At 40.7% G+C, this 26998-nt stretch overlaps 1 protein-coding gene across 5 annotated transcripts in view; it reads right to left on the bottom strand.

Annotated features, from left to right (window-relative positions):
- The window catches only part of scn8aa (sodium channel, voltage gated, type VIII, alpha subunit a), a 34960-nt gene that overhangs the window by 7220 nt on the left and 742 nt on the right, over nt 1–26998 (bottom strand). Inside the window, exons 2-21 of one of the 5 annotated variants that reach the window (XM_034536602.1) lie at nt 22826–22944; nt 21379–21468; nt 20838–20966; nt 20166–20257; nt 16820–17017; nt 16493–16556; nt 16169–16310; nt 14063–14269; nt 13691–13972; nt 12151–12432; nt 10476–10611; nt 10003–10241; nt 8924–9097; nt 8324–8680; nt 7697–8170; nt 7372–7392; nt 6922–7039; nt 5818–5972; nt 4571–4744; nt 118–240 (exon numbers count right to left, since the gene is read on the bottom strand). In XM_034536602.1, coding sequence (XP_034392493.1) covers nt 118–240; nt 4571–4744; nt 5818–5972; nt 6922–7039; nt 7372–7392; nt 7697–8170; nt 8324–8680; nt 8924–9097; nt 10003–10241; nt 10476–10611; nt 12151–12432; nt 13691–13972; nt 14063–14269; nt 16169–16310; nt 16493–16556; nt 16820–17017; nt 20166–20257; nt 20838–20966; nt 21379–21468; nt 22826–22944 — 3576 coding nt within the window. Of the gene's footprint in view, nt 1–117; nt 241–4570; nt 4745–5817; nt 5973–6921; nt 7040–7371; nt 7393–7696; nt 8171–8323; nt 8681–8923; nt 9098–10002; nt 10242–10475; nt 10612–12150; nt 12433–13690; nt 13973–14062; nt 14270–16168; nt 16311–16492; nt 16557–16819; nt 17018–19868; nt 19961–20165; nt 20258–20837; nt 20967–21378; nt 21469–22825; nt 22945–26998 lie in introns of all 5 variants that reach the window. The other 4 variants (XM_034536601.1, XM_034536600.1, XM_034536604.1 and 1 more) reach the window with 4 other exon arrangements.

The following is a 26998-nucleotide window of genomic DNA, read 5'->3' as shown; positions in this document are numbered from 1 at the left end:
CCCCCCTCAATTTTGGAGATATTTGTCCTCTTAGTTTGTTTTTTAGATCAGTTCTAGCATGCTTTAAACTGTTGAATGGGCATGCGGAAGGATCAGCTGCTTAGCTTTGGATCTTACCCTCATCCCTTCAAAACGTGACAAGGCTCTGAGGGGTCTCAAGGCCCTTAGTGTCCTGAGTGATTTAATGGGCCCTAGATCGGAGTAGCCCAGCGCATTAGCTACAAGGCTGACTATAGACACCTACACAAAAACAGAGAAGCAAAAGAGGTTCCAAACTGTTAGAAGTGAGAATATTCACTAGGGAAGAGAGACGGCCCTGGCATAGGCGGAGAGTTGCTTGACATACACACATAAGTCTATGCATGTATATGCATGTATAATATTGCATTTATACATGTATATACACTGAGAGAGAAGGTAAATGTTTAGTATAGGTCTTATGTGTGTAGTGTTTTTAGTAGCAGTGCGCCATAGGGATTGTTTGTCTGTTATTTTGGGCAGTTGACGAGAAGTGAAAAGTCCTTTGTACCTGCAAGAAAATTGTGGTTGAGAGAGGAGATAGAGACATAAGACTCAAATAGAGGGTAAATTAGGCAGAAAAGAGTGCTACTTGATTTAGTAAAATTACGTGAAGGGACGGGGAAAGCAGAGGAAGAGGAGTAGGGGAGGGAGGTAAGGAGAGAGGTTAACTGTAGAAACTGAAACCCAACGGAAACCCAACAGACTTGAGAGCCTTACCCTTGCCCCTCTAACATTGTCTCTCCATGTCGCTCTTGGGATGAGGCATAAAATCCCATATAATCTAAGACAGACAAACTAATGGAACCTAAGAGAAAGAATACAAGTAAACATGTACAAGTGTGTCATTTTGCCATTTTCTTTCTCAGACATCAAATCAAATGGGCACACAGCATTTAGAGTCAAATAGGAGAGCCACAGTCACATGAACTACGCACAAGAAACAGGGATGGAGGTTAAGGGCAAACCGGATATAGTTATTAGCACTGGATGGCACTGAAAGGACAAAAATACACAGTTGAGTTACAAACAGTTAACAATAACAGCACACAACCTCAAAGAAACTGGTGCAGCCCCTCTCACATCCGGCTGCAGTTACAGAGGCATTGCTGCAGCCGAAGAGCACTTCATAGTGTGTTATCAATAGTTTTAAAAAAATCACTAAGTCCTTACATTATGTCATTCATTCCCAAAACTGTATACTAGCATTCGCAGTAACAAAGTAAATGTGCAGAACTCCTATCGCCATAATAAATCAATGTAAACTTATGAGTTATGGTATGAACACAAATACAGAATTGCATTGTGAACAATAGAGGAAATAGACTATGGGGATTGCGCTCAATAAGCTATGCTAATGTTCTTTAAGGGGTTGGTAAAAGTGCAGGAAGGTCTTTGCCTTGAAGTCACCTTAGGTGAGTTAAGACGGCCGTTACAGACTGTCTGATCCACAGGGAAGCTTTGTAATGAAGGATTATTTGGCTGAAAGCAGATTAATCTAGATACAAAATGCAAGAGTGGGCAATTATATTAGAATTAGGTCATATACAGAGAAATGTGCGTGTTCAAGAATCAGTGCAAGAGCACAGGAAATGTATCCTCAGGATGTCTTTAAAAAATAAATAAAAGTCTGCAATCCCAGTCTGGATGCTGGAGGGCTTAAACAGGGGGAGTACCAGTTTCTTACAAATAAGGAAAAATATCAAAAGTGAACACATGTGAGCACCTCCAACCAGCCACCGACACCAACTGCTCAAACTCACCGCAAGAAGTGCACAACATCCAAAGCGAAACAAAGTCACGGAGGGAGGTTTGTAACAGGCAAAATCTTAATTTTGACTGATGTCATTAGCCACATGAATTTAAAGAGACCAACTTTTCAACCATTTAAGGGTGGAATGCATCAAAACTATGGAAAGAATAGCAGAAAATGTGGCAGCATGGATTCAGACTTGTTACTGTACATATGAATGTTCATCGGGTCCAGGATGTCCTGGACAGGGTTTTAGATTAGATGCTGTTAAGATTGTAAGTACTTACACGCTTATTTAAATCAATACATTTTGAGCTGTGCTGGTGGGAGACAGTAAAATAAAGATTTTGCCTTGATCTACACTACAGTGTTTGGGGTAATTGTCACCTTCAGCCTGACCACTTGGCCCCCCCGCTGGGCCAGCTGTGTGGTAGTGACCTCAGCGCCTCAACGTCCTTCTCACAGAGTTCTGCAAGGCAAGGCCAATGACATCTGGGGCTGTGATCCCATGATGACGACAGCACAAACCAAACAGAAATAAACCAAACTAAAATGAAAAGAAAAAACACAACAAAACAATGATAATAACCTGAGTGAAAAAGAAAGCTGAATGGAGTATGACACCTATCAATCACCCTCACATTGACACACTTCAGTATCACTATTAAACTAGAATGACCTATTCTAGCTATTTTGTCAATTTAAACAGCATATATAAGATTTATATGAATTATTCCATCTATAATATGAATTATCATTCCTATAATGTAAGCAAAATATTGAAAATGTACTACTTTACAAATATCTGGTTGTGTTTTCCAGTAACTGCTGTAAACTGAAGAACACACTTTCTGACAATACATGTCTTGCCCTGTGTCATAATCAAATGGGTAACAGAAAGATACAGAAACACAAGGGCAATGAGGAGGAACACACTCACACAAAGAGTCAAGCACATCCACAATCAGAAAAAATACAGGCCGGTCTAATGATGGTGCCCCCCGCCCCCCCCCCCCTCCCCTTATGAGTCCATGGCAATGGTCTAACCTCACAACACAGGGCGGCAGAGGCAGTCAGGCCACAACACAACCCAGACTCATCACGCACAAGTACTGCTCTTATGGGAGGGGGAGCACTAGTGAAGACCAAACTTACCGCCGGCCGCCTGTCACCCACCATCATTACATCTCAGCATAATATCACCACAAACCTGAGGTTACACTTTCAAGAGGGGATGAAAGGAGAACAGGGAAAGAGGGGAGGAGGCAAGGAGGGTTGTCACTCTCTGTAACATGTTCACGCCCTTCACTGTCCAAAGTGTTGGGCTTGACAACACACCTACAGGCAGGGATTTTACCAAGGCAGTAACCAGAATCAGTAAAGGGTGGTGTATTTTTTATTTGCTCAAGGCTCTATGTGTGCTGTATATGTGTCAGCTGTGACAATATGGTTTAAAAATAGCTGTGTAGTGAAGTCTGTAGGAAGTCTTAATAAACTAATGTGTTACTGTAAGCCTTAAAAAACCTTAAAATACACAAAATGACATGTGTGAATAGAGAAAATGAAGTGTACATTGTCTATGGTACGTAATAAATAAATAAATGCATGTTTGCCCCATGGAGTCTGAAATAAAGAAGCTTATAATACATCAGCATGGCAACCTCTGGCCAATGATAGGAGTCCATTCGCGGGTAATAGCTGAGGTGTTGGACACTGCGTAGAGGTGGTTAGTTCAAGGAGAAAGAAAAAAATCAGGGAAATTCCTATTCTATCCCAATTCTGCCAGCATTTATGTAAAATGTAAATGCTTTAAGCTTATAGCTACGATAATGGTCCTCTCATTTTCTCCACACATTAGAATCTCATTGGAATAACCTCACAGTCGAAGGTTATATTGTCTTAAAATAGTCCAAATAAGATTACAATGTGGTGATATACATATATAACTAACAAAGAATAGGTGGAAGAATTTTTCCCGTTCTAGTCTTTCAATCTTGAATGACATAAGGAGCAGAGAAGTACACAGAGACACATATCAAACATCTTATAGGTCAGAAACACAGGCAAAGACGCATCTTTAACACGCTCCATTGCTCCGAGCATGACTTGGATATGGTTGTAATCAATGAGCTTGGTTAATGATTGACTCATTCTAATTTGGCTGGCATCCATGCTTAAATAGCTACATTATGTGTTCAAATTGGAATAATTTCTATCAATTCTGCCTCAAAACAGTCAAATTGGTATCTGCACTAAGTTGGGAAACAGACAAAATGAGTTGGATGCTTGTGGCAAACCGGAGAAAGTGTTAATATTTAAAACAGATAATTGTTGTACATATTCAAGCATCTCAGAGTGATAAACCAAGTATAAAAAAAGGATTGTTGCTTAATGGAGTTGTAAAAGGTGACCGGCATGTGTACACTTGAAATAGACAGACACACAAGAGGCTTCTTATGAAACAACATGCCCTTTACCTAATGCATGACATTAAGCAGAGATTCAATTATTAACCTGTCCGCTCAGACTTAACCATACCCAACAGGCAATGATAGGGGCAACACTTAGTATTATAAAAACATCATATCCTGTGTCCATATAATGAATGCAGTGCATCTGACATGGTTATTACCAATCTAATAAAGCTAAATTAATATTATTATTATTACAGCCTAAATTAGCCTTAGCTCTGCTGCTTAATATACTGTGTTTATCTTCACACCAGTATGTTGCTGTTGGAACAGTGTGTGGTGGATCTAATCTATTTCACACAATAGAGGAAACAAGAGCTGGACTTACATCCACAATGAAGAAATCCAGCCAACACCAGGCATTGGTGAAATACTTGACAAAACCGTAGGCAACCCATTTCAGCAACATCTCCAGGATGAAGATGTAGGTGAAAACCCTGTCAGCGTATTCCAAAATGATCCGAATGGTCTTCCTCTGCTCGATGTACACATCCTCAAAGGCCTGGAGAGAAACAGGAAACTTGTAAGCCACGACAAAGACGTAAACATTACACCTTATGATATGATTCTACAAATAAAATTGTATGCAGCACTATCACTAATGGTAAGTTACTGAATAAAAAAAGTTATAAATTCTGCATGAAATATTCCACAATTAACCAGGGTGGGGGAAAAATCGATACAGCATAGTATGACAATATTTTGCATAGCAATATTGTATTGATACACAAATGCCAAGTATCGATCATTTACTGTATTATATAAACTATTAATATTGCAATCAGGGATGTCGGGACTAACCATAACAGCAATTATATAAGTCACTGTTTCATAACCATGAGAATTGAAGAAACTACAATATCTATGGTGTCCTGATTAAGAATGAACATAACTGATTCTGTCCATTCTTGGTTGAAGGCTCTGGTCTCGCTGTCCACATTTCTCTTTTTTGAGCACACATATTTTATTGGCTGAGTAGCATCACGTGAGATGGTTTACAACGCATTTGATTGGTCGGTGTGTTTCCTAGACCGCTAAATGAGTGCCCTAAAGGCTAGAACGTTTTATAATTCTCAATTATCGATCAGTTATAGGTTGTATAGAAACAGACTGAAGTGATATGAAACAAGTGAAAGATGCATATTATTAGATACATTAGGTAATAAACTGCAATATATCGCAGTAATTGATATCGCAATACTCAGCATACCGTAAAATGTTTAAAATTGACTTAAATATGGTGAAAATATCGTATTGTGGGGCCTCTGGTGATTCCCACCTCTAAAAGCTAATGTAGATTTTGCAGCAGTCTTTGCTCTTTAGTAGCATTTCACACCCCACTCCAACAACAGGAATAAATCCCCCATTTGATAAATGGTAGTCCATTAATCACAGGCGCTTCTGGCCCCTCCCCCAACCGTACTGCTCTGAGACTGAGAAACTGCCATACTGTAGATACACACTAGTGCCTGTGAAGTGCCTTCATTTTTAATGAGTCATCTTTAATCAATCTTTATCCAGTTTGGATTTTATTTTGCTTTATGTTGCTTTATGACCTGTAGAAGGCCTCCTTACCAGGGCTCCGCTACTGAGAAGGATCATGAAGATGATGAGGGTCTCAAACCAATTATGCTCCACAATCAGGTAGCAGGTTTTTCGCAGGAACCACCAATTCTTCCACCAGCCCGTAGTAATGTCAACTTGACAGCACTTATACTTGGCGACACATCCTTAGGACACACAGGAGGAGAAACGGCATTTGATATGGTTAGATAAGATACAGTCCAGTGTTTAGAATTCAAATTCATGTCTCCATAGGTGAGCGATCCTTCATAACATTGTTTTACCTAACGTTGTTTTGCCAAACATTTATTTACCTAACGTTGTTTTACCAAACGTTGTTTTACCAAACCTTGTTTTACCTAACCTGGTTTTACTAACGTTGTTTTACCAAATGTTGTTTTACCAAACATTTATTTACTTAACGTTGTTTTCACTAATGTGTTTTACCTAACGTTGATTTACCTAACGTTGTTTTACCTAACGTTGTTTTACTAACGTTGTTTTACCTAACGTTGATTTACCTAACGTTGTTTTACCTAACGTTGTTTTACTAACGTTGTTTTACCAAATGTTGTTTTACCAAATGGTGTTTTACCAAACATTTATTTACTTAACGTTGTTTTCACTAATGTGTTTTACCTAACGTTGATTTACCTAATGTTGTTTTCACTAATGTTGCTTTACCTAAAGCTGTTTTACCTCACCTTGTTTTACTTAAAGTTGTTTTACTTAAAGTTGTTTCACCTAACGTTGTTTTACCTAAAGCTGTTTTACCTAAAGTTGTTTTACTTAATGTTGTTTTACCTAATGTTGTTTTACCTAATGTTGTTTTACCCAACGTTTTTACCTAATTGTGTTACACTTGTTATTTTATGGTACAAAACAAAGTATGCTAAAAGAGCGGTTGTTGTTTATTTACGGTAGATGGTTGCGTTATTTTAACACAAACCTTAATTTTTTTTTTTTTTTTATAACCTTCACCAAGTAGTTTTGTTGCGTGAACCTAATGAATTGTTTCACAATGTTGACGAGTCATTGCGCATTTCTTTGTCCAGAAACGTTGGTATTCGATGTATCCCATGGAAATCGGGATGGCAATAGGAGCAGTGGTCTCACCATCTGTCCAACACGCCTCTGGGTCCAGGTATTCCTCCACCGGCTCCACCACCACCACCTCCTCCACGTCTGGCCGGATGTCAATAGTGCTGCCCTCTGACGAACTGGTGTCATCCAGCTGCAGAGATGCAGACGTAGGAGCACACACACGGACACAGATCCAGACACACAAAGAAACAAAAATGTCAGTGATTCAGAAACATATCAGTTTTTATGGCTGTGCAATCACTAATTATGAAGAAAGCTGAACTCATGAGGAGCAGTCTGGACCTGTCATGTTACCCTATTTCCAATTTGTGTTGGCTTGGTTGGACATTATAACAATCTTGAAAATCCCATGTCATTCAAATGTACACTGAAATGGAATATCAAATGGCATATCATCTGCTTTACACTGTGGTTCATTCATAAGCAGTCTCTTAGTCTTGCAGCGATTACTTACACCACCACCAGTGTGTCCATGGGGGGATTCTGCCTTCGCAGATATCAGCATCTCTACCCCTTGCTTATCCTAATTCAGGATGGAGTCCAATCACCAAAGACTTTGCACTATTTCAATATGCAATTGTAAATAAATTATTGTTAAACTCTAAATACCAGTTTCTCCTGATTGAAATAGAGTTATATTAGTGTCTGAACAGTGTAGAGTAGCCAGCCACACCCATGGCTTTACTGTCCTTACAGTTTTGTTGTTAAGTATGCTGCAAATTTCAGTCAGAATACTTGTGTGATAAACTATTAGAAGTTGATGATATAATGTAATCCTCAAACTGACCTCTTTGCTGTTCTCGTTTTCCGACTCGCTGCTGAAGTCCTCTGTGTTGAGGTTTTCAAAATCAGACTCTCCAACAGCTATGGGCACGCAGACGGTCAGGTTTGGGTTGTGGATGAACGACATGTGGTCCTCATCAATCATATACTTGCCCACACTGCTACCAATACCGCTGGTAGTGCCATTACCATTCTTGGCATAGTCCATTTCACGGTTGATGTCCACCCCGGTGTGGTTAGCAATGCAGTTCAGCTTCTTGTCATACATGTCATCCAAAGGCTTCTGCTCGTCCTCCATCTGTGGTTTCTTTAGCAGACTGGCCATCAATATCCGCATCTTTGCTTTTATCCATGCAATGCCTATCTTGATACGCTTGACGGATATCTGCAGGTTGTTGGGTTCACCGTCATCATCTGTCGCAGCCAAGTTGTCAGCACTGAATGAGCTCAGCAGCAAGGCAAGAAACAGGTTCAACACCTTTGGATACAAAATGAGAAATTAGTAACTGGATGTTGAGTGCACATTTTTTATTCTCTGACCACATCATAATTATTAAGATGGCTTCGAGAGCCAACAGTCAACTGTTTCTCTAAAAGAATAAATGCACAGCCTTAAAGTCTGGACACTCACCACCAGGTTACCGATAACCATGACCATCATGAAGACAAGGAGGCACATGCCCTGACCCGCCACCTCCATGCAGTCCCACATGGTTTCAATCCATTCACCGCACAGCACCCGGAAGACGATCAGGAAGGAGTGGAAGAAGTCATTCATGTGCCAGCGGGGCAACTCACACTCAAGAGAGATTTTACACACACAGTCTTTGTAGCTCTTTCCAAACAGCTGCATGCCCACCACAGCAAAGATGAAGACGATGATGGCCAGCACCAGAGTCAGGTTCCCCAAGGCTCCCACAGAGTTACCAATGATCTTGATCAGCATGTTGAGGGTAGGCCATGACTTGGCCAGCTTAAACACTCTCAGCTAAAGGGGGTGGGTGGAAAGATTACAAGGGATATGAATTAGTCACAAAACAATGTAACTTTGCTAGCTTGCTGCTTCACTTCAGTGAAGTAAAAACGGTATGAACATACAGGTATATGTTGCCTGCAAGCACACACAGTGAATAAAGTAACCTCTGAGCAACAAAATGTGCATGTTCCAAATGCTGAAGTGATAACTCCACGTGCTTTCTTTATTTAGAGAGGAACTAATATGAACATTTACCAATCGGAATGACCGCAGCACAGACAGGCCCTCGACGTCAGCCAGAGCCAGCTCCACTAAACTCAGCGTCACAATAAAACCGTCAAAACAGTTCCAGGCCTCCTGGAAGTAGTAATATGGATCCATAGCCACAAGCTTGAAGAGCATCTCCCCTGCAAAGATCCCTGTGAATACCTGGTAAGTAGGAAAGGGAACAGATTTGAACAAATGGCACTTCTGTGGTGTCTTAACAACCCTAATAAAATTACTGAGGGTTATCCTCAATCATAGAGCTTATATAATGAATAAACACACATGTACCGGTATGTCAGTACATTTGTGAGTGTCCGTGTGTCCGTGCACGTGTGTGTCCGTGTGTGTGTGTGTGTGTCTGAGAAAATCACTAATTGCATGGTGATTGACAAATTTCCACTTGTGCCACACATTAGCCTTTTCTAGTAAACTACTCTGGAGAACAAATGGCACATAACACACCTGCACTGTTTCAATGTAAATTAAAATAAGTGTGTATCCAAACACACACTACCATACACTGAGATTAGTGTCATTTGTGAAACATCTCGTTTTAGGACACTGGCACAAAATATATTAACAAATGTGATACTGAAAAGTAAACAATCATGGTGCCACAGCGAAAATGTACTCAATGTTAAAGTGAAAATGGCCAAGTTGTGTTATCCAAGCCATGATTCAGGCACCGTTTTAGAGCAGCTCATCGATCAAGCGCCATGAAATATTAATGCAGGCCTAGTCACTAGTCAGCAAACTAGCAGAGAGGCAGACTGGTCCCACTGAAACAGCAGCTCAACACAAGCACAGGAGAGAAAGAGAGATAGCAGAAGAAGACAGGGAACGTGTGTGTGAAGAAATGAGAAATGCATCGATACAAGAAAACAGCAGGGGGCTTGAGAATGTTTTTTTTCTTTCTTTCTTTCAACTCTGAATCAGCAAGGAAAGAGCTGCCAATTACGGTCCTAAAAATAACTGCTCCCTATGAGCTGCAAAGAAGAAGCAGAGGAGATTTTTAACCAGTGATTCAGAAAAATAAATAAAAAAGAACAAAAAGATTTGCTACTCACCAGATTGCCTACAGACAGCATGTCTTCAAAGTCGGTGGTCATGGGATAGTGCTCCATGGCCATGAAGAGAGTGTTGAGCACGATACAGATGGTGATGGCTAAGTCCACGAAGGGGTCCATGACAATCAGGTTCATAATCTCCTTGATCTTAATCCAGTTGGGGGAGCACTCCCAGATCAGGAATGTGTTAGAAAACTTATACCAGCATGGCGGACAGTTTCGCTGAGAATCCTCCAGTTCTGAAGACATATCACACCAAACATCAAAACCAAACATACTTGCGTGCTTGAGCATTCCACATGCAATGGCTTTAAATGATAGACAAAATTGTATGCATTGTATGTATCTGGTACTGTTGGATATGCAAAGCAGATAAGCAGGAAATTCATGTCAAACTAATCAACCAATGAGAGCAGCCCTAGTTAAAGAATAATGAAAGAGCAGGTTAAATAGCTGGGTTAAAGTGGCAGTACCCTCCACTAGTGTGTTGGTAATGACGCTCATGACACTGTTGGCCCGCTCTTTCCGCCCATAGGAGGTATTGAGCTGGTCCACAGACACCATCACGGAACCCGACAGCTTCTTCTTCACCTCAACCTCAGTAGTTGGCTGTCAGGGGGAGAGGAAGAATCAAGCACCCATGGAGAGGACATGAACACCATCCCACATCACCACCGGTGGCCGGCGGAGGGAAGTGCACAACAGCATTGGCAGGAAAAAGTAGTTGATGATCAGATTTTTGGGGTGGGAGCATGTTTGAATCTTTTCTATATCAATGCTGGTTTCAAGGAAGATGTGTTTATGCTGTAAATGCATGCAGGTCTCAGCCAAAGTGGGAGCAGTGGTCTTGGGCTACTTGACCTAATTGTGTTTGAATGTAATTAGCTCATCCCGATTAAATAATAAATGTATTGTGCGATATTGTGCAAGGAGAACTGCCTCTGCATGAATGCATTTTCAGTCCTGACATGCAATAATGGAGGCTTTGCTGCCATTGCAATATAATCATTAGGTTATTCATTAAAAAAAGGTCTCCCAAATCTGGCCATTATAATGATACTTGCAAATTAAAGCTAATGTATTTTCTTACTTTGAAACCATACAACTTATATTGCAACCATCAAGTCAAGAGCACTGTAAAAAGATCTTATGGAGGCGGATAGTTCAGATCCATCCAGTTGTCATGCATGAGCATGCTCCAAGTCAAAGAGAAGGAGAGGAAATTACAGACACCATAGCCATTGTTCTAATGTCATGCTTGTTTATAATTTTGGAATTAAATCTACCATCCTATGTAAAATGAGGCAAAACTAATTCACTAATGTTGACCAGGGAGATTTTGGTAAACAGAGAAAGGTAAAGACAGACAAGGACAACAGCCCTCCTTTTTTCTTGAATTATATATGTTTACGTGTGTATCTGCGATATTAACAGTGTATAAGTGAAGCAGATAAAATGTCTGTGGCTCTATAGAGCTGGTCCCCTCTGTTTCCTCTGCCTCCTACTGTAGATCTACCCACACAGGCTAGCATAGGACCTGGATGCCTGGAGGAGGAACACATCAACACACTAGAGCATGTTAACTCATCATTATATGCTGTTTGTTTACAAAAATGGTGGTCCATTACAAGAGTGTGTTAAACAGGAACTTGATGACATACCACACAGGAAGTTCTATATTATATTAATCAGGCTTTGATGTTTGTGCCAAACTCTAATGTACCAATGCATGAAGGATAATAGTATCATGTCTGTTTAATTAGTGCCTAGGAGTAATAAGTGTGAGTAGGGTGCATGTATGAATAAGTAATTTGATATGAACATTCAAAACATTAACATTCATTGTTCAAATCAAACAACAAAATTGCCTGGAAGTCACTGATAGACCCACTTTCACTGGCTATAGTATATTCACTATAAAACATAGCTATTTCTCCATCCTTTGTCTACTGTCGGAGGGCAGCATACATTGCTGGGGGAGGGGAGGCGCGAGTGCTTAGCCAAGAGATACATACGGACTTGCAAAAATGACAGAGTAGAGGACAGAGGGCAAGAAAGAAAAGAAACGGACGAGGGGGGCCATGCCTAGTCAGGTCTACTCATTGACTTCCTTACACTGTCGTCAGTAGCTGCCTTATCTATTTTCACCTCAGGCAGAAGGCGTCCACCGGGCCCAGGGCCGATGAGCGACACCACGCCGTTGCAATCCACCGTGCTGTTCCTCTTCCCGTGATAGCCACCGTAGCTGTTCCGTCGATAAGGGCTGAACAGGGAGCCCCGGCGCTCCTCGAACTCCTCCACCGTGCTGTGTTCATCATCGGCAAACTCGTTCTCTGAGCCCACGTCTTTACCGCGACCCTTGAAACTAAAGATGCTGCTCTTGCTGTTGTGACGGGACAGGAAAGGCGAGCCGGGTATGCTGAGGAGGGACTAGTGGTAGAAGAAAGATGTGGAGAGGAGACATTTAGGTGTTTCGCGATTACAATTGATTGCACCATCATTTGTATGCTGTTTGTCATCAGTTGTGGAGGTCATGATATAAGGCAACATGTATGAGTTGTGGGAAATGTCATGCAGCCAGGACGCTTTTCCCTCAGGAGGCATAATCTGCTGGATTGGAGTGATTTAATAAACAAGAGGGAAATACATAATTAGGTCAGTGATATCCTACACTGTCAATGTCACACACAGGACAGAGACACAGGCAGATGAAACAACATGGAGAGGAACATGAGTAATGACAAAATCAATCTGGGCTGCTACTAGAATGGACCCAAATATTATTATATAGCTGCATGCAGAGTATGCTAGCTAAATTGAAAGCACTTTCTTTTTTAAACAATCCTCTGTTAATAGGAAGATTGTTAATTATCTTATTTGGTCAATCTTGCACTGTAAAACCCATTATAAGAGCCAGTGGAGCCCAAGTGGGGCCTAAGCAAAGCTGCAGGATTGCTCCCTTTGAAACATTAATGTAATCACTGTGAATAATTCAGGACCTGGACATATGTTTATATATTTCTGGCCACTATATGCTCCTCTATATGTGAGTTTGTGCAACACCACACTGTACAATAGCAGCACTCTCCATCTAAAATATTCCTCATCTCACAGTCAAAAAGTACACAGCCACATTTAAAGCTACATTTTTTTTTCACTGACATCTATTGTTTATTCATAGAGATAAAAAGCATCTCTATTTTAATTCTGCGGCTCTGATGTTATGGTATCTTGTTTGGTTTATTTTTGTGTTTTTCACTAGTAATTATCACTGAGCCTCAATCAGCATAAAGGGGCAGTTTATCTAAGTTATAAGTTGTATTGAGACAGTTAGTGAGATAGTTTCAGTTATATTTGCTGTGAGATTTCACTTTCAGTCCAGTATTTTTTGGGATCCGATGTGAGGTCCTGAGACAGGGATGTCGTATGTGTACAGATTGTAAAGCCCTCTGAGGCAAATTTGTAATTGGTGAATTTGGGCTATACAAAATAAACTGAATTGAATTGAAGTTATGCCAGCAACCCACTGCTGTGGAAGTAAGCAGAATTCCATGTGTGGAACTTAAAGCATTCAAAAAACACACTGAGAGGATGTATTTCCAGAGAAAACGTCCAAGTGAAGTCTTTTTCGACTGACCCTTCAAATTATGCTGAATTGATCCAGACACATGATCCTTGCTTTCCTCACCTGGTTCATAATGGAAGACTTTCGACCGAGGCGATTATCAGGAAAACGGAAACGGCTCCTCTTGCTGCCGTCATCCGACTCTGACTTGACAAACTTCTCACTGTCGCCTTTCTCCTTCTCCTGCTCTTTCTGGCGCCACTTCTTCTTACGATTCCGACGCTCTTTTGCACTCTTGGAGCTGAGCTTTGACATCTCAGAGGAACTGCATGACAGACGGCCTCCTCCATCATCCTCCACTGCGTCCTCCGACACTGTACCCGCAGAGGTTGCCATGGCAGCCGTCTGTAAAGAAACAAACACATGAAGGAAGTCAGAACAATGATATAACACAACGAAGTAATCATTCTGTGCTCAATTCTGCAGAGGACTGACCTGGGCGTCTTCCTGTTGTCTCTTGAGCTGCTCCAGCATGGCCTTGAATTCCTCCTCTTTCCGCAGGCTTTCTTCCATGGTGGCCTGGTTCTGCTCCTCGTAGGCCATGGCCACCACAGCCAAGATCAGATTGACCAAGTAGAACGAGCCCACAAAGATCACCAACACAAAGAAGATCATGTAGGTCTTCCCTGCCGCCCTCAGGGTCTGTTGGGAGGCAGTGGAGCAGATGTGAGAGTAGAGGGGATAAGAACAGCAGAGACATTTATGACATCTGAACCGAACCCCGAGTCAAGCACATCTTTCACACTGACTCGTCAGAAATAAACAGTCAGCTGTTTGGATAAGGTGAGAATAAGAGAAAGGGTACAAAGGCTTGATTGGAAATTTCTGGGTGCAAAAAATCAGGTCAGTGTAAACGTCAGCTTGTTTCTGGTACATGACTGCTAATATGCTGAAATTAGTTCTACTATCATCTCGTACAATGATAAATCGATACAAAACCATCTGTTCTTGGTCCGCACAGGAATAGTTGTATACCTTGTGCTCGTTAAGGTTCTCAGCATGAGCCCTAGGTTGTGCAGGGAGAGCCATGAGATATGCATTATGACCTACTTGTTCATGCACACTATGCCAGCCAGTGCACAAACAATTTCTATGGACTGGGGTGCTATTCCCAGTGGAGATGGTAAGTGAGGAGCGTGGGCTGCAGAGGCACGGCAGAACTAATGAGAACATTCTGGAAAAATCTTGAAAATGTTTTTTTTATTGTTGTTGGATGATGGTAACCTTCATTTTAATGCAGGTTTAGTTAATGAATTTACATTTAAATAGAAATGTTCCTCATTTTGTTTTATTCACAAAAGTATTTAATAGGTCCTTAGTGAAACAGAAGGACCCCAAATTTGAATTGTATCATTCATCAGCCTCCTTTGGTTCCCCTTTCTAAAGGCAAACTATTGTCATCGGAGAGCAGAGCAATCCTGGGATAGAAAAGTGATATTGTGGTTGACATGTAGTGCTGGGAAGTGTATAGCACAACAGTTCCAAGAAGAGTCAAAATGATTGTCTTTTAGTACCACACCAAATCCCATGTGGGCAGGTAAAAAAATCCTCAGTTGATAAGATCTCAGTTAAATCTTTGAAAAACATTCAACATCCACTAGTGCATAATAATAATTCTAAAGATATACTAATCAATCGCAGTGAGAGCCTGTAGTTCGGAGCTGAATGTTAACGATACGAGCAAAAATAGAAGTATGAGCTGCAATGCTTCAATCAGGTCTCATCTCCCCCATTAGTCATCCTGTAATCCTGAGCTGTTTTCATACTTTCACTCTGCCGCGGTATGTGGAGGCAGGAGTGTGTCCACAGACTTTGTGTTGAACAGGCTGACAGACAGGATAGAAGTAGCCTGACTACTGTAAGCAGATGAGATGAATCGAAGTGGGAACAAGGAAAAAACTAGAGGCAGAATGATCCACCATGTTATGTCTGAAAGGTGGAGTTCCATATTTCACATTAGAATGAAGAATCAGTGCAGGGGCTGAGCTTGGATCAGTCTTTACTGCAGGGAAACCCAAGACTCACTGGATATCCACTACCTTGCTCTATACAACAGGGCTGCAATGATGACTGAGCAATCATTACAATTTTCATTATTGATAAGAGGGTGTTCTTAATTGATCAAAATGTCAAAAAATAATGAAAAAGGCATCACCAGTTCTGAGAACCCAATGTGACGTCCTCAACTAGCTTGAATGGAAGGTCTAAGAATAGAGGGTGTTGTATGGTGTCCAGATTGTACAGATTGTGTGGTTTTGGGCATTGCAATTTAAATTGAATTACATTGTTTGTTTGTAAACAGTCTAAAGCTGAAAGATTGAAGACTGAATGTGCAGTGATATAAAGCAAAGATGAAGCAAAAGCAGCTAATTTCACATTTGAGGAGCTGAAAATATTTGGCAACCAAAAAAAACCAATCAATTAATTGACTAATCATTTCAGCATCACTATGCAAAATGACTGCTTAAAGGCAGTGGCATTTGAGAACTTGTTGTATAGGCCTGCTCTGAAAAAGCTAACTTTTTGACACATCAGCTTTACCAGCATGTAAAGGTTTTCCCAGAAGTCCTGTGTCATGAGTCGGAAGAGAGCCAGGAAGGCCCAGCCGAAGCTGTCAAAGCTGGTGTAGCCGTAGTTTGGATTCCTCCCTGCTTTCATGCATGTGTAGCCCTCCGGGCAGCGGCTGTGGGGTGGTGGAAGAGGGGGAGAGAGAGAGAGAGAGAGAGAGAAAACGGGGCACCCGGCCCGAAAATGACTCAGCACTATTTACTTATAATGTAATCTGACTTCAGGCAGAGAGAAGAGCTACAGCAGGTCTTTGTGAGGATCAGCAGCATTCGGAGGAGGGGAGAGAAGGCAACTCACCCAGAGTCAGAGCTGTTCCCACAGAGAAGAGCATCCAACTGGCCGGGCTGGAAGTAGAAATTGGCTGGAGAATAAACCAACAGCCATAATGAGTAATTCTGACGCAGCCACAGTTGTTTATTCTGCAACGGTCTGTAAATTCATTCAGACCAATTTCCGACTTGAGTTTGCACATACATACATTTTCAATTAATTTAATTTAAAACCAATTATTTCTGTCCACCCAGTGCCAAAATGACATATTGTTTTGTCGTTTGAGCATATGGGCTGACTCACACTCTTTGATTGCTGCCAGCTCACCACCGGTGAAGCCTGGTCTCTACTTACTGTCGTTCATGATGTATTCTTTCCAGTCGAAGCTCTTGGTGGTGTTGATTGGCCAGATTACACACTTGTGGCGCAGGTTGCCCATGAAGAGCTGGAGACCGATGAGGGCAAAGACGCTCAGGCAGAAGACGGTCAGGATCATCACATCCGAAAGCTTCTTCACAGACTGGATCAAAGCGCCCACAATGGTCTTCAGGCCTGGAGGACAAATCACACAGATGATGCAGGAGATGCTGATGCCACAGGTATGAATATTTGGAGTATCTACTTCTACTACAAATCTGCTTTTGTAACTAATACTGCTAATATGTTAATCACTTTTTGGGATCTATGACTGGGAAATATCCAGTTTTGACTGGATTGAGGTCAAAAGCTGGGAGTGGCAAAACAGTACTGCTTTCATATTATGAAATATATGTTTATGACATTAGTGAATATTTAATGTGATTTAACACCTTAATGTTAAGCTATTATGCTATTGACTTCATATGCTGACCATCTGAACAACGGTTTGGATTTATATGAATTAAACTTAAGATTAAACATATTTTTACATATAGGTATTAATACATTTTGGACAAACTGACAGAATACAAACATAACATCTGGAGAAACAAAACAAACAAGAAATATTTAGGAGCCTTCCCACTCTTTTCAGATTCATCCAGACAGAAAATATTGTAAAAGATATCAAATCAAAAATACTTTTAAACGGAAGAAATTTGCATTTCATTGCCAATGATGGACAAAGTGAACAAGAGGGGGAAGACTGTAGAAAAGTGAGAGGAAATCCATAAGGAAGAGAGCACAGCAGCACAAAGAGGGGCTATGAGAAGGACAGAGGCACAGGCGGGGGTCTGGAAACCACATGCAGGTCATTTAAACTCCAAGGCTGAACAGGATCTATTTAATAACAGTGCTAGTGTGGGCACTTTCTTGAACTGTCTTGTATAAGGTGTCATTAGGAAAGCACTGACTCCCCATGCCATGACCCTGCAGTCTGTCTCATTCACACCTACGCTAAGACAAAATAGTTTTACCTTCTGGAACAGGCATCCTCGCTCTGGCAGTGTTTACATGAGTCCACAAGGAACTCAAACGTGGTCTCGAAAGGTACAGTGGGCTTTACCAGCTTTACGTACTGTAACTTCTTGTAAAATATGGTCAGGATTACAGATTTGGACAATCTCAATTTGATTGGAAGAGTCAATTAAGAAAAGCATTTATATCAAAACAACTTTTCTTATCTAGAAGTACATGACAAGATTTCATCGAGCAAAATAAATTAATAAAGTATGTTAAAATATCAATTGTGGTATTATATTAACGCCCACATAACTTTTTTTATCTTCTGAAATCATGCCCTCCACTACACATGAACTATTCTCAGATGAACTAAAACTACCCGATAAAAGCTACATTTTCTCCACTCCGGTGCTATAGTCCATCATTAATTAGTGGAACAGTTAAAGGAATAGTTCAACAACACCCCTAAAGCTCACTAAATAATATGATATGTGTTGTTTGTATGTAATTCGTAAAAAAAAAACCAGAAGTTTAAAATCAGCTGAGAGGTTTTACAGGACGCTATGTGTTTCTGGAGCCATGATATAATCCGGCATCTTCAAAAGACCTGACATTTTGATGCTTTAGTATTTGTACAAATTCTATATGTTTATGATTGAATCTTAGAAGAGCTGGGAGATGGATTTTTGGACGGAGCCTGACTACCTGTTTCCAGTTTCCAGTCTTTGTGCTAAGCTAAGCTAACTGGCAGTTGGCTATAGCTTCATATTAATCATCCAGAAATGAGTGGTATCAATCTTTTTAGCAAACTATCTGCTAGAAAGCAATTCAACATATATATATATATATATATATATATATATATATATATATATATATATATATATATATATAAAGAAAACTATTCCTTTAAATACAGTTCAAATCCAAATGTTGTCCCCTTTTTGTTTCCACTTAAAGGATTTCCTTTTTTATATTTCCAAATGAATATGCTGTTTAAAAAAAAGCCATCCACAATGGTTCTTTTGAGTAAGCAAGACATCTGTTCCACATCCTCTATCAATAGATAGGTAGATGTGTGGTCAGTGTCACTCAAAAAGGTCAAGAGGTCATTGAACCATCCCATCTGCGTCCCCAACCTCTGCAATGTCAGCACACAGTTTATTTCTCTGTGTGGTATATCATTCAAGTAGGTTGTAAAAAAGAGAGAGGGAAATAAAATCAATAATCAAACTAAAAAACAAAGAGAAGGCAAATCAAACTTCCAATGCCATTTGTCAGCCAAGCTCTTGGTAGGCTAATATTGTAAAAGCAAGTGACTGAAAAGCATCATGCAGCATAAGATATATGTTCACAAGCTAGGCTTGGCAGTCTTCATACATAAATAATTGGTGTATTCTGTGGGATCTCTCTAAGAGTTATGCCATTTCTCATATGAACATCAACATACAGTATACAAGGTTTATTTTTTATCCCAAAAAACATGGAATCCCTTTTTCCAATCAAATCACTAGTTTTAAATGTGCAACAAAATGATTCATGTTTTAATTTAACTTGCACTTTCATTTTGGTAACAGTAGAACCTGAATGTTTTCTGGCAAATTTGAGAAGCTATGTATACCATGTATATTCACCTAATTTTTGTATCTCCTTAAAATGAGAAGATTCTATCAACAAATGTCTTTGCTACAGAACAGGGCATTTGCTTATTCTTCAGGGGGGTGAAAAGAAGTGAGTTAAAGCTATTTCTGAAGACACACAGCTGCCTTGGAAACGGGCCTCATAATGAGAGTGCTACTGGGGCAGAAAAGAGTGCAGACACTTTGGAGGGCCCTGGAGGAGACTGCAAAGCCTATCAAAAATGTATTAGTACCATTTTTGATAATTTTGGAGGAAAAATAAATAAAAAAATGGTTTTCTCCAATTCTTTTATTGTTGCTTAAATCATAATTGTAATCATAATAATAGTGAGTAGAAAAGAAAGGGTGAGAGGATCAGCCTTAGTGTTTAAACTGAGTCTCACCTGGAATGACAGAGATAGTTTTCAATGCTCGGAGAACTCTGAATGTTCTCAGCGCAGATACATTGCCCAGGTCCACAAACTCTGTTATATATCTGAAATAGGGGAAGGATCACACACAGAACAAACACGATGACAATAACCACACACGCCAAGAGCACAACACCACCGAACCAGGAGGAAACGACGGCACTCACAGAGCCTGTCCACTGAGGAGAAGGGTGGAAGGTAAAAGGAAAGAAAGACACACACACCTAACACCAACCCTGCCCAACTGTCCCCCGCCCCATCCTGTCTTACCTGGAATTACAGAAATAGTTTTCAATGCCCTCAACACCCTGAACGTGCGCAGAGCTGAGACATTGCCTAGGTTTACAAACTCTGTTATATACCTGCAGGATCAAACCACAGTTACAACAGCTTGTTATTTACATGAAGATATGAGGTGGAAAGGTACATTCACACACAGATGGGCATTGAGACAGCTGTACAAACAATGGAGACGTTTTCTAGATGGTGGTGAGGATTAATAGGAATGTATTTTGTCATGTAGAAGCAGGTACATCTGTATTATAAATGCTGGGTGGTATATAGTCGACGGGAAACTCTGGGCCTTAAATTACATGTTGCAGACTGAAAGAGAAAAGGTGAATGAGAGGGAGAGTTTGATGACACGAGGAAGATAAATCGGATGAATGTGACGGGTTGTTGTCAGGGAGGCCGCAGAGTGTCGAATGGAAACCTTCAATTCCCAAAGACAAAATCTCAGATCAATGGAGGAAACACAGTAGATGGGTTATCAGACAGGAAGAAAGGAAAAATTAAGAAAGACAGAAAGATGAACAATCATCTATAACACTGAAAGCTCAATTTCTTAACCCACCCTTTTTAACAACAGAAATGGCAATATATGTGCACATTATTTCATTTCTATAATCCACTGACAGTCTGAATCACAAGGAAAATACTTACGCCATCGAAATGACCATGAAATCCAGCCAGTTCCATGGATCTCTAAGGAACGTAAACCCGTCTATACAGAATCCTCGTGCTGTGATCTTTACAAGAGACTCAAATGTATAAATTCCTGTGAATGTGTACCTGCAAAGAGAAAAGTGTTGACAGAATCAGTTCACCAGGCTGAATCAAAGCTCCTTCACATCTATAAGGCTGCACCCTTGTTAGCTGTTTAAAAAAAACCAGATAAATACAGGATAAATTTAGGATAATAAAGTCAAGTAGATTGCAACATGTATTATTTTTAACTAAATAAATTGTTGGCTTTGCAGAAACTATGAATTGGGATGATAGTTTCTGTAGAACATTTGGCTAGATCCAGTTTGTGCTTCTCATGTATTACCATTACTTTCTGACCTTTTCAAAGATAGCTGGGTTTTTTCTTTGTAATATCGGATACTCAGCTTCAAGGTTATAATAAAAGGAGGCACAACACATAGGAGGGCAGTTAGCATGCATTTAATGTGTTGGGTGAATATATTAAACGTGTACTTACTCTACTTGTTTTGACCACTCGGGAGGATCACTAAAGGTCATGAATATACAGTTTGTCAAAATAGTACACATAATGATCATGCTGAAAAGAGTGAGGAGTATGTTAAGGAAAATATGGATGATAGAAGCAATCACAAAAACATAGACCTCATCAAACCTCATTAAAGTATCTACAGTACCTACAGTACCTACAGTCTGCATCTAATGTGATGTTTGTGGTCCAGTGAACCTCAACGTCCCTCAACGCAAAGTGTTAATGTCATAAAACCTTCACATAGCACTTAACAGGAGGTGGTTTTGTTTTCTCGCTACCACATTGGCCATTATTTTACCCATGAAAAATTTAAATGGTATATATTTAGTGAAAATAGAATGGCATGAACAAAGCAGTAAGATGTTTTAAAGCTGCAAGGATTTCAGTGCAGAGAGGAAGCAAGAAAAGCACAGTTGGCTTTAGGCCGACATGAAGCCAGAGGTTCGTAAAGCTGTGGCTTGTGGCTAAGAATAGCAGGACATTTGGTAAATAGAGGGACAACGCAATAAGTATAGAGTATAAAAGGGTTTAGTTTTTGTTATTAGTATTGCTGTTTCCCCAAACAGTCGCAAAGGGAATATATCTACAAAATGTACATTTATCATGAGGTGGAGAAATATGCTGTTAGAATTTACTGAAACAAATTTGTCACTACATCTTTGTTATGTTATACTTCCAAATTTGTAAAGTTATTGTTCTGAGGATGTTTGGACAAAAATCGTCCTTGAATATATTTTGCTTCCACAATGTATGCTTTGATATTTTATAACATTGTAGTGTAATTTCCATAATTAACAAGACAGCTGAAATGAAGTCATCTTTTAAAATAAAGATAATGCTGTTGTGTACAAACAGCAAATACATCAAATAAATGTGTTTATTTTGTTATCGTTTGGTGTTTTTGTATCAAAATCCTGATCCTCTTCTCTCTTTTGTTCTTTTGCTGTAGTCTAAACTTAGGATATTTTTGATGATGATGGGGGTTGTAATGTTAGTGTCTAGCAGATATATCATGGGAGGAGGTGTGTGTTTGGATCTGTTTTAAAAAATGACCCTTTCCAAGAATATTGCTGAGTTCTAGCGTCGATTTCTTCCTCGTCCTGGATATTTGTCACATAACGGACGCTAACTGTTGTGACTGTGGTAAAAGTAGATATGCTGTCATTAGACATGGGAGCTGTAAAGCCTGACAATAGCATTCTTGACATTTCATAAACCATCATTTTCTATAATCTGACATGCTATGAGTTCCTACCTAACCTCATACCAATTGTCTGTGTCCTCTCCTGTGGTTAGAGTCACGGGAAACATCCCTCACAGTATGAGCAGAAAGACAGAACATATCATCATGAATAATACACACAAACAGGAAACTCTTTTGTCTTTGCCGTTAAGACACCGTTTCAAAGGATATGCATGTATCAAAATTTTAATAGCTACTCGCCTAACCGGATTTAAAGGATGTATGAAGTACAAGGCAGATGTGGCACTAAAACGGAAGATTGTCTTCCCTCTATTTAGCACTATAAATGTCTGTGGGAGAGAGAGAGAGAGAGAGAGAATATTAATCACTTAACAGTCAGATACAAATACACATTTCAGCAAATACACAATAGTATAGATCTCTAAAACATTAACCAAAAGCAACTGAATTTGATTAAAAAACAATATGTCATCCTTTTTATGTATAGCAAGCTTCTTCTCTGCATACATATATGTCAGTATATATAACTCATATATAAACGTGTTGATAATATGTAAAAGATAATCCGTGCATTTGCTCCTCATAATGTAAATTGTGCATATTCTGTTATGCATACAACTTATCTGACCACATTTGAACAGAGTGAAAATGGCTGCCAGGATGTTTCTGATGTTGGTCTGTTGTCCCAGTCACTCAGTGCCATCCTCCACATCAAAGCTTTAGTGGTTTCAAGTGAAGGAAACAAGCAAAACCAAGAAGGGCGGACATGCCTCTTTCTGTGGATAACCTCGTAATTGTTTAAATAAAACATGGCATTTTGCATGAAACTTTAATGAGACTCTGTGATATGGGCCCTTGTGCTTTTAACAAGGCAACCCTCACTACATTAAGCCCTGCAGAGCTACCACCTCACTGCTGAAGGCTGGAGACAGTGGAGTGAAAAGAGAGAGGAGGAGGAGGAGGAATGGGAAGGGAGACGTACAGTAAGAGGCCTCATGGTGGTCACATGACTGCATGTCATTTGTGCACTTTTAACAGAAATTAGGTGCATGTGTTAAATGTTGTTAACAAGAAACCTAAACATCTTAAGAGAGGAGCATGGAACCGAAGTGAGGAAGCTTTCTTCCCGGAGGACGAGACACAGTTCTGTCACATGACCTCCCAGATATTAATTTGACAACTCAGAACAAGCCAGTACAAGCCAGATATTACACTCTGGTTACTATTAAAGGTCAGAGCAGCAGCCTCTCCCTAGTGCTCATACTGGAAACATTCCCAGTCTACACCATGGGCACCCATATTGACACATATGGATGTGTCCCAGTTGCTGGTGGCATGACATTATTGTTAAATAAAACCATTTCACACATATGTTGTGTGCATATGCATGACACATATATACTGTACATAAACCTGTGCACAAGCACACACATGACCTGACATGTGCACACAAACCAGAATGCACAAAGCTAAAAAATGAACAAGCGAGGTTGACATCCACACGCATGACTGCTATATATGTCGGGAGTATTTTTTTGTAACGCATGACTAAACTGCTGCAAATCTACTGAAAATGTCATAATCCAGAGCTGAGCAAAGAGGAGAGCAGAGGAGAGGAACGGCAGAAAACGGGGGAGATGAAGAGCGAATGAAGCAGGCAGGCAGGCAACAACTGTGGCAGCAGCAGGCTAAGGAGAAGCAGGGCGGAGGCAGCCAGAGCGAGGGAGCTGGGCAGAAGACGGAGAAGAGGGTGGGTGGGGGGATGGGCGGGAGACAGAGAGAGGGAGAGAGAGAGGCTTCAACACAGAGGCTCCAGCCACCAGGCTGCAGCATCTGCAGCAGTGAGGGCCACAGCAGCGATTCAAAGAGCCCCCCTTGTTCAACCCGTGTGGTAAATGGTAAATGGACTGCATTTAATGGCCCGAGAGTCTCCCATTCACACACACACACACACACACACACACACACACACACATATGAATACAGCTATGGCATAGGGCTCAGCTGCTGTGCTACGTGCTAACCTGCTCATGTTTTCCATGTCACTGCCATTTTACATCTAAAAAGCCTGGTATCTTTGTGGGTGAAAATATGATATGTGCAAAGATCTGGACACATGCTAATATGTTCCCTCCACTGTGATCTACATATTATATGTTCTTTTAGATTAAACATACTTTATCATTAGTATACCATGGTCCTCCACAGTCACCTTTGACTTTTGAGATCATTTTAGCATAATTATTCATCTTTAATCCACACAAAGGAGAACAGATGAGCACATATTGCTCATCCTCCGATGCACGTACACATGTTTGTTGGCGGAAAGCATTTGTCCCTGATTTTACTCGTTCACATCTTGTAAAGCTCTTTTTCTGTGAGAAAGTTTTTGCACCTTCAGGTCTTCCACCAGCAAAAACACATTTCAGTGAGCCTGGCTGCAGCAAGAAGGAGAGCAAGTGTGCTCATGCATCCCTGCACATGTCGTCCATTTCATTCCTGTCCTCACTTCATCTCCCTCCCCCCTCCCCTCTATCTCTCGTTACCTTCTCCTTGAAAAAGATCTGTTTCGCCGACCTCGTACATTGACACCGGGCTCGACTGGCTCAGCTCGGCGTGGCATGACCCTGCTCCGACCACCAGCCAACTGGGGAGGGCTAAATGCTTTCCTATACAGTTATTACCCCTCCCTCCCCTACGAGAAATGCATCCAGAGCCGGCCCGCCACCTCTCAGTGACAAAGACATACAGAGCAAGGTTCTTCCATCAAGGTCACCACCTGATCTGACGTCACGGCCGCTCAAGCTGCCAGAACCAAAGAAGCATCGGCTCCCTTTGGCATTAGAACAAGACTAGATCGAGGGCCATAGTTAGATTTGCCTGAAGCTGAGAGCTGACAGGACTGCTGGTAAAGGCAAGCGCAGCAGAGATGAGGAGCCAGACACAAGATGCACAAAGAGCCTTGCATGACTCGCATTTATCGGTGACAGTAATGCATGGACGTTTGTCTGTGCCTTAGAAATGTTTACCACATGTCATCTGAATCGTGTCTCCTCCTTGTGAACTGGACTGGAGTTACATAACAGTCAGCGGGTAAAGACAGAGAGGTGTAAAGACAGGGAGGTGTAAAGACAGGGAGGTATATGAGACAGAAGCAGATGGAGAGACAGATAATGTGTACCTGAATGCATACACACAGAGACACACACACACTCACACACACGCACACACACACAGTATCTAAACACAGCCGTTGAGCTGATGATGATGACTAACTAGATTATCACAAGCTTGTTTTTTCAGGTACTTTATTTTAATGTACACTGTGTGGACAGGATATAAGTTATACAACACCACACAAGTGCAGCAGTATTTAAAAGAATATGATTGGAGATACCAATTTTGTTACATAATACTTTGTTAAAAATAGAGCCCAAATGACGTTACCATGGTAGAAGATTTTGGCCTTACTCAGTCCTGTTTATAAACACACCAGTATTAACCTAACCTCGGTACACTGAGCAATAAATTAATGCTTCAGTAAAGATGGACTTTTATGATAAGATTTCTTGTTTATTTCTAAAGAAACAAAATGGTACTGTTAAACACAGAATATAGAAGCACTACCATGCATAGATGGCTAAGTTTTTCCAAAATGGCTGCAAATTTCAAGGAAGTTTTGAACTTTCCTGAGCCTTTTTTTCACCCTCTATCAATATCTGAGAGTAATGGTCTTATATGTTTTATTATTTTCATTAAGAGGCTGACTAGTTCGGCAAAGAGCAAGACACAGACATAAATACAGTCTCCTTTAACAGTTTTGGTTGACAGGTACACATTAAGGGGATATTCAGGGACTCTCAAGGTCATCCAGCCGTCCTCACACTGAGTATCAGGGATGACAGAAACAAGAGAGACACGTGTCTCATCGAAGACAACCACAGTCCTCTAAGCCTGCTGCTGCTTTACTCTCCTGTCAGAAATTAATTTTTGAGCAATTAGAAAAGTCTGTTGTGTGGAACAACAGTCTTTCAACAGTTACTGCTTCTGACCTTCTCCCCAAAGCCCTGCGAGCCATTCGGAGGTACAGCAACGGCCCCCTCAACAGCTCGAGAGCTCGACGACTCTCACACTCCCCAAATGTCTTCAAGTAGGAAAACATAATTACATTGTGCAACCTAATCAGGAAATTAAAATAACTGTAAACACAGCACATCCGTAAGCCAACCGTCCCAAACCAAACAACATTTCGTCTTAGTCTGAGTAAATTCCGGCCATAAAGTATGACTCACCTCTACGTCATGAAGCTACTCATCTACTGAGCATTGTGTGAGAAATGAATTAGTATGTTCGGACTCGACTGATATAGTAGAACACCTGTCT

The sequence above is a fragment of the Cyclopterus lumpus genome, chromosome 7 (genome assembly GCF_009769545.1).
Source record: "Cyclopterus lumpus isolate fCycLum1 chromosome 7, fCycLum1.pri, whole genome shotgun sequence".
NCBI lineage: Eukaryota > Metazoa > Chordata > Actinopteri > Perciformes > Cyclopteridae > Cyclopterus > Cyclopterus lumpus.
Note: the sequence above shows the minus strand (reverse complement) of the source record. Positions and strands in the feature narration are given on the sequence as shown.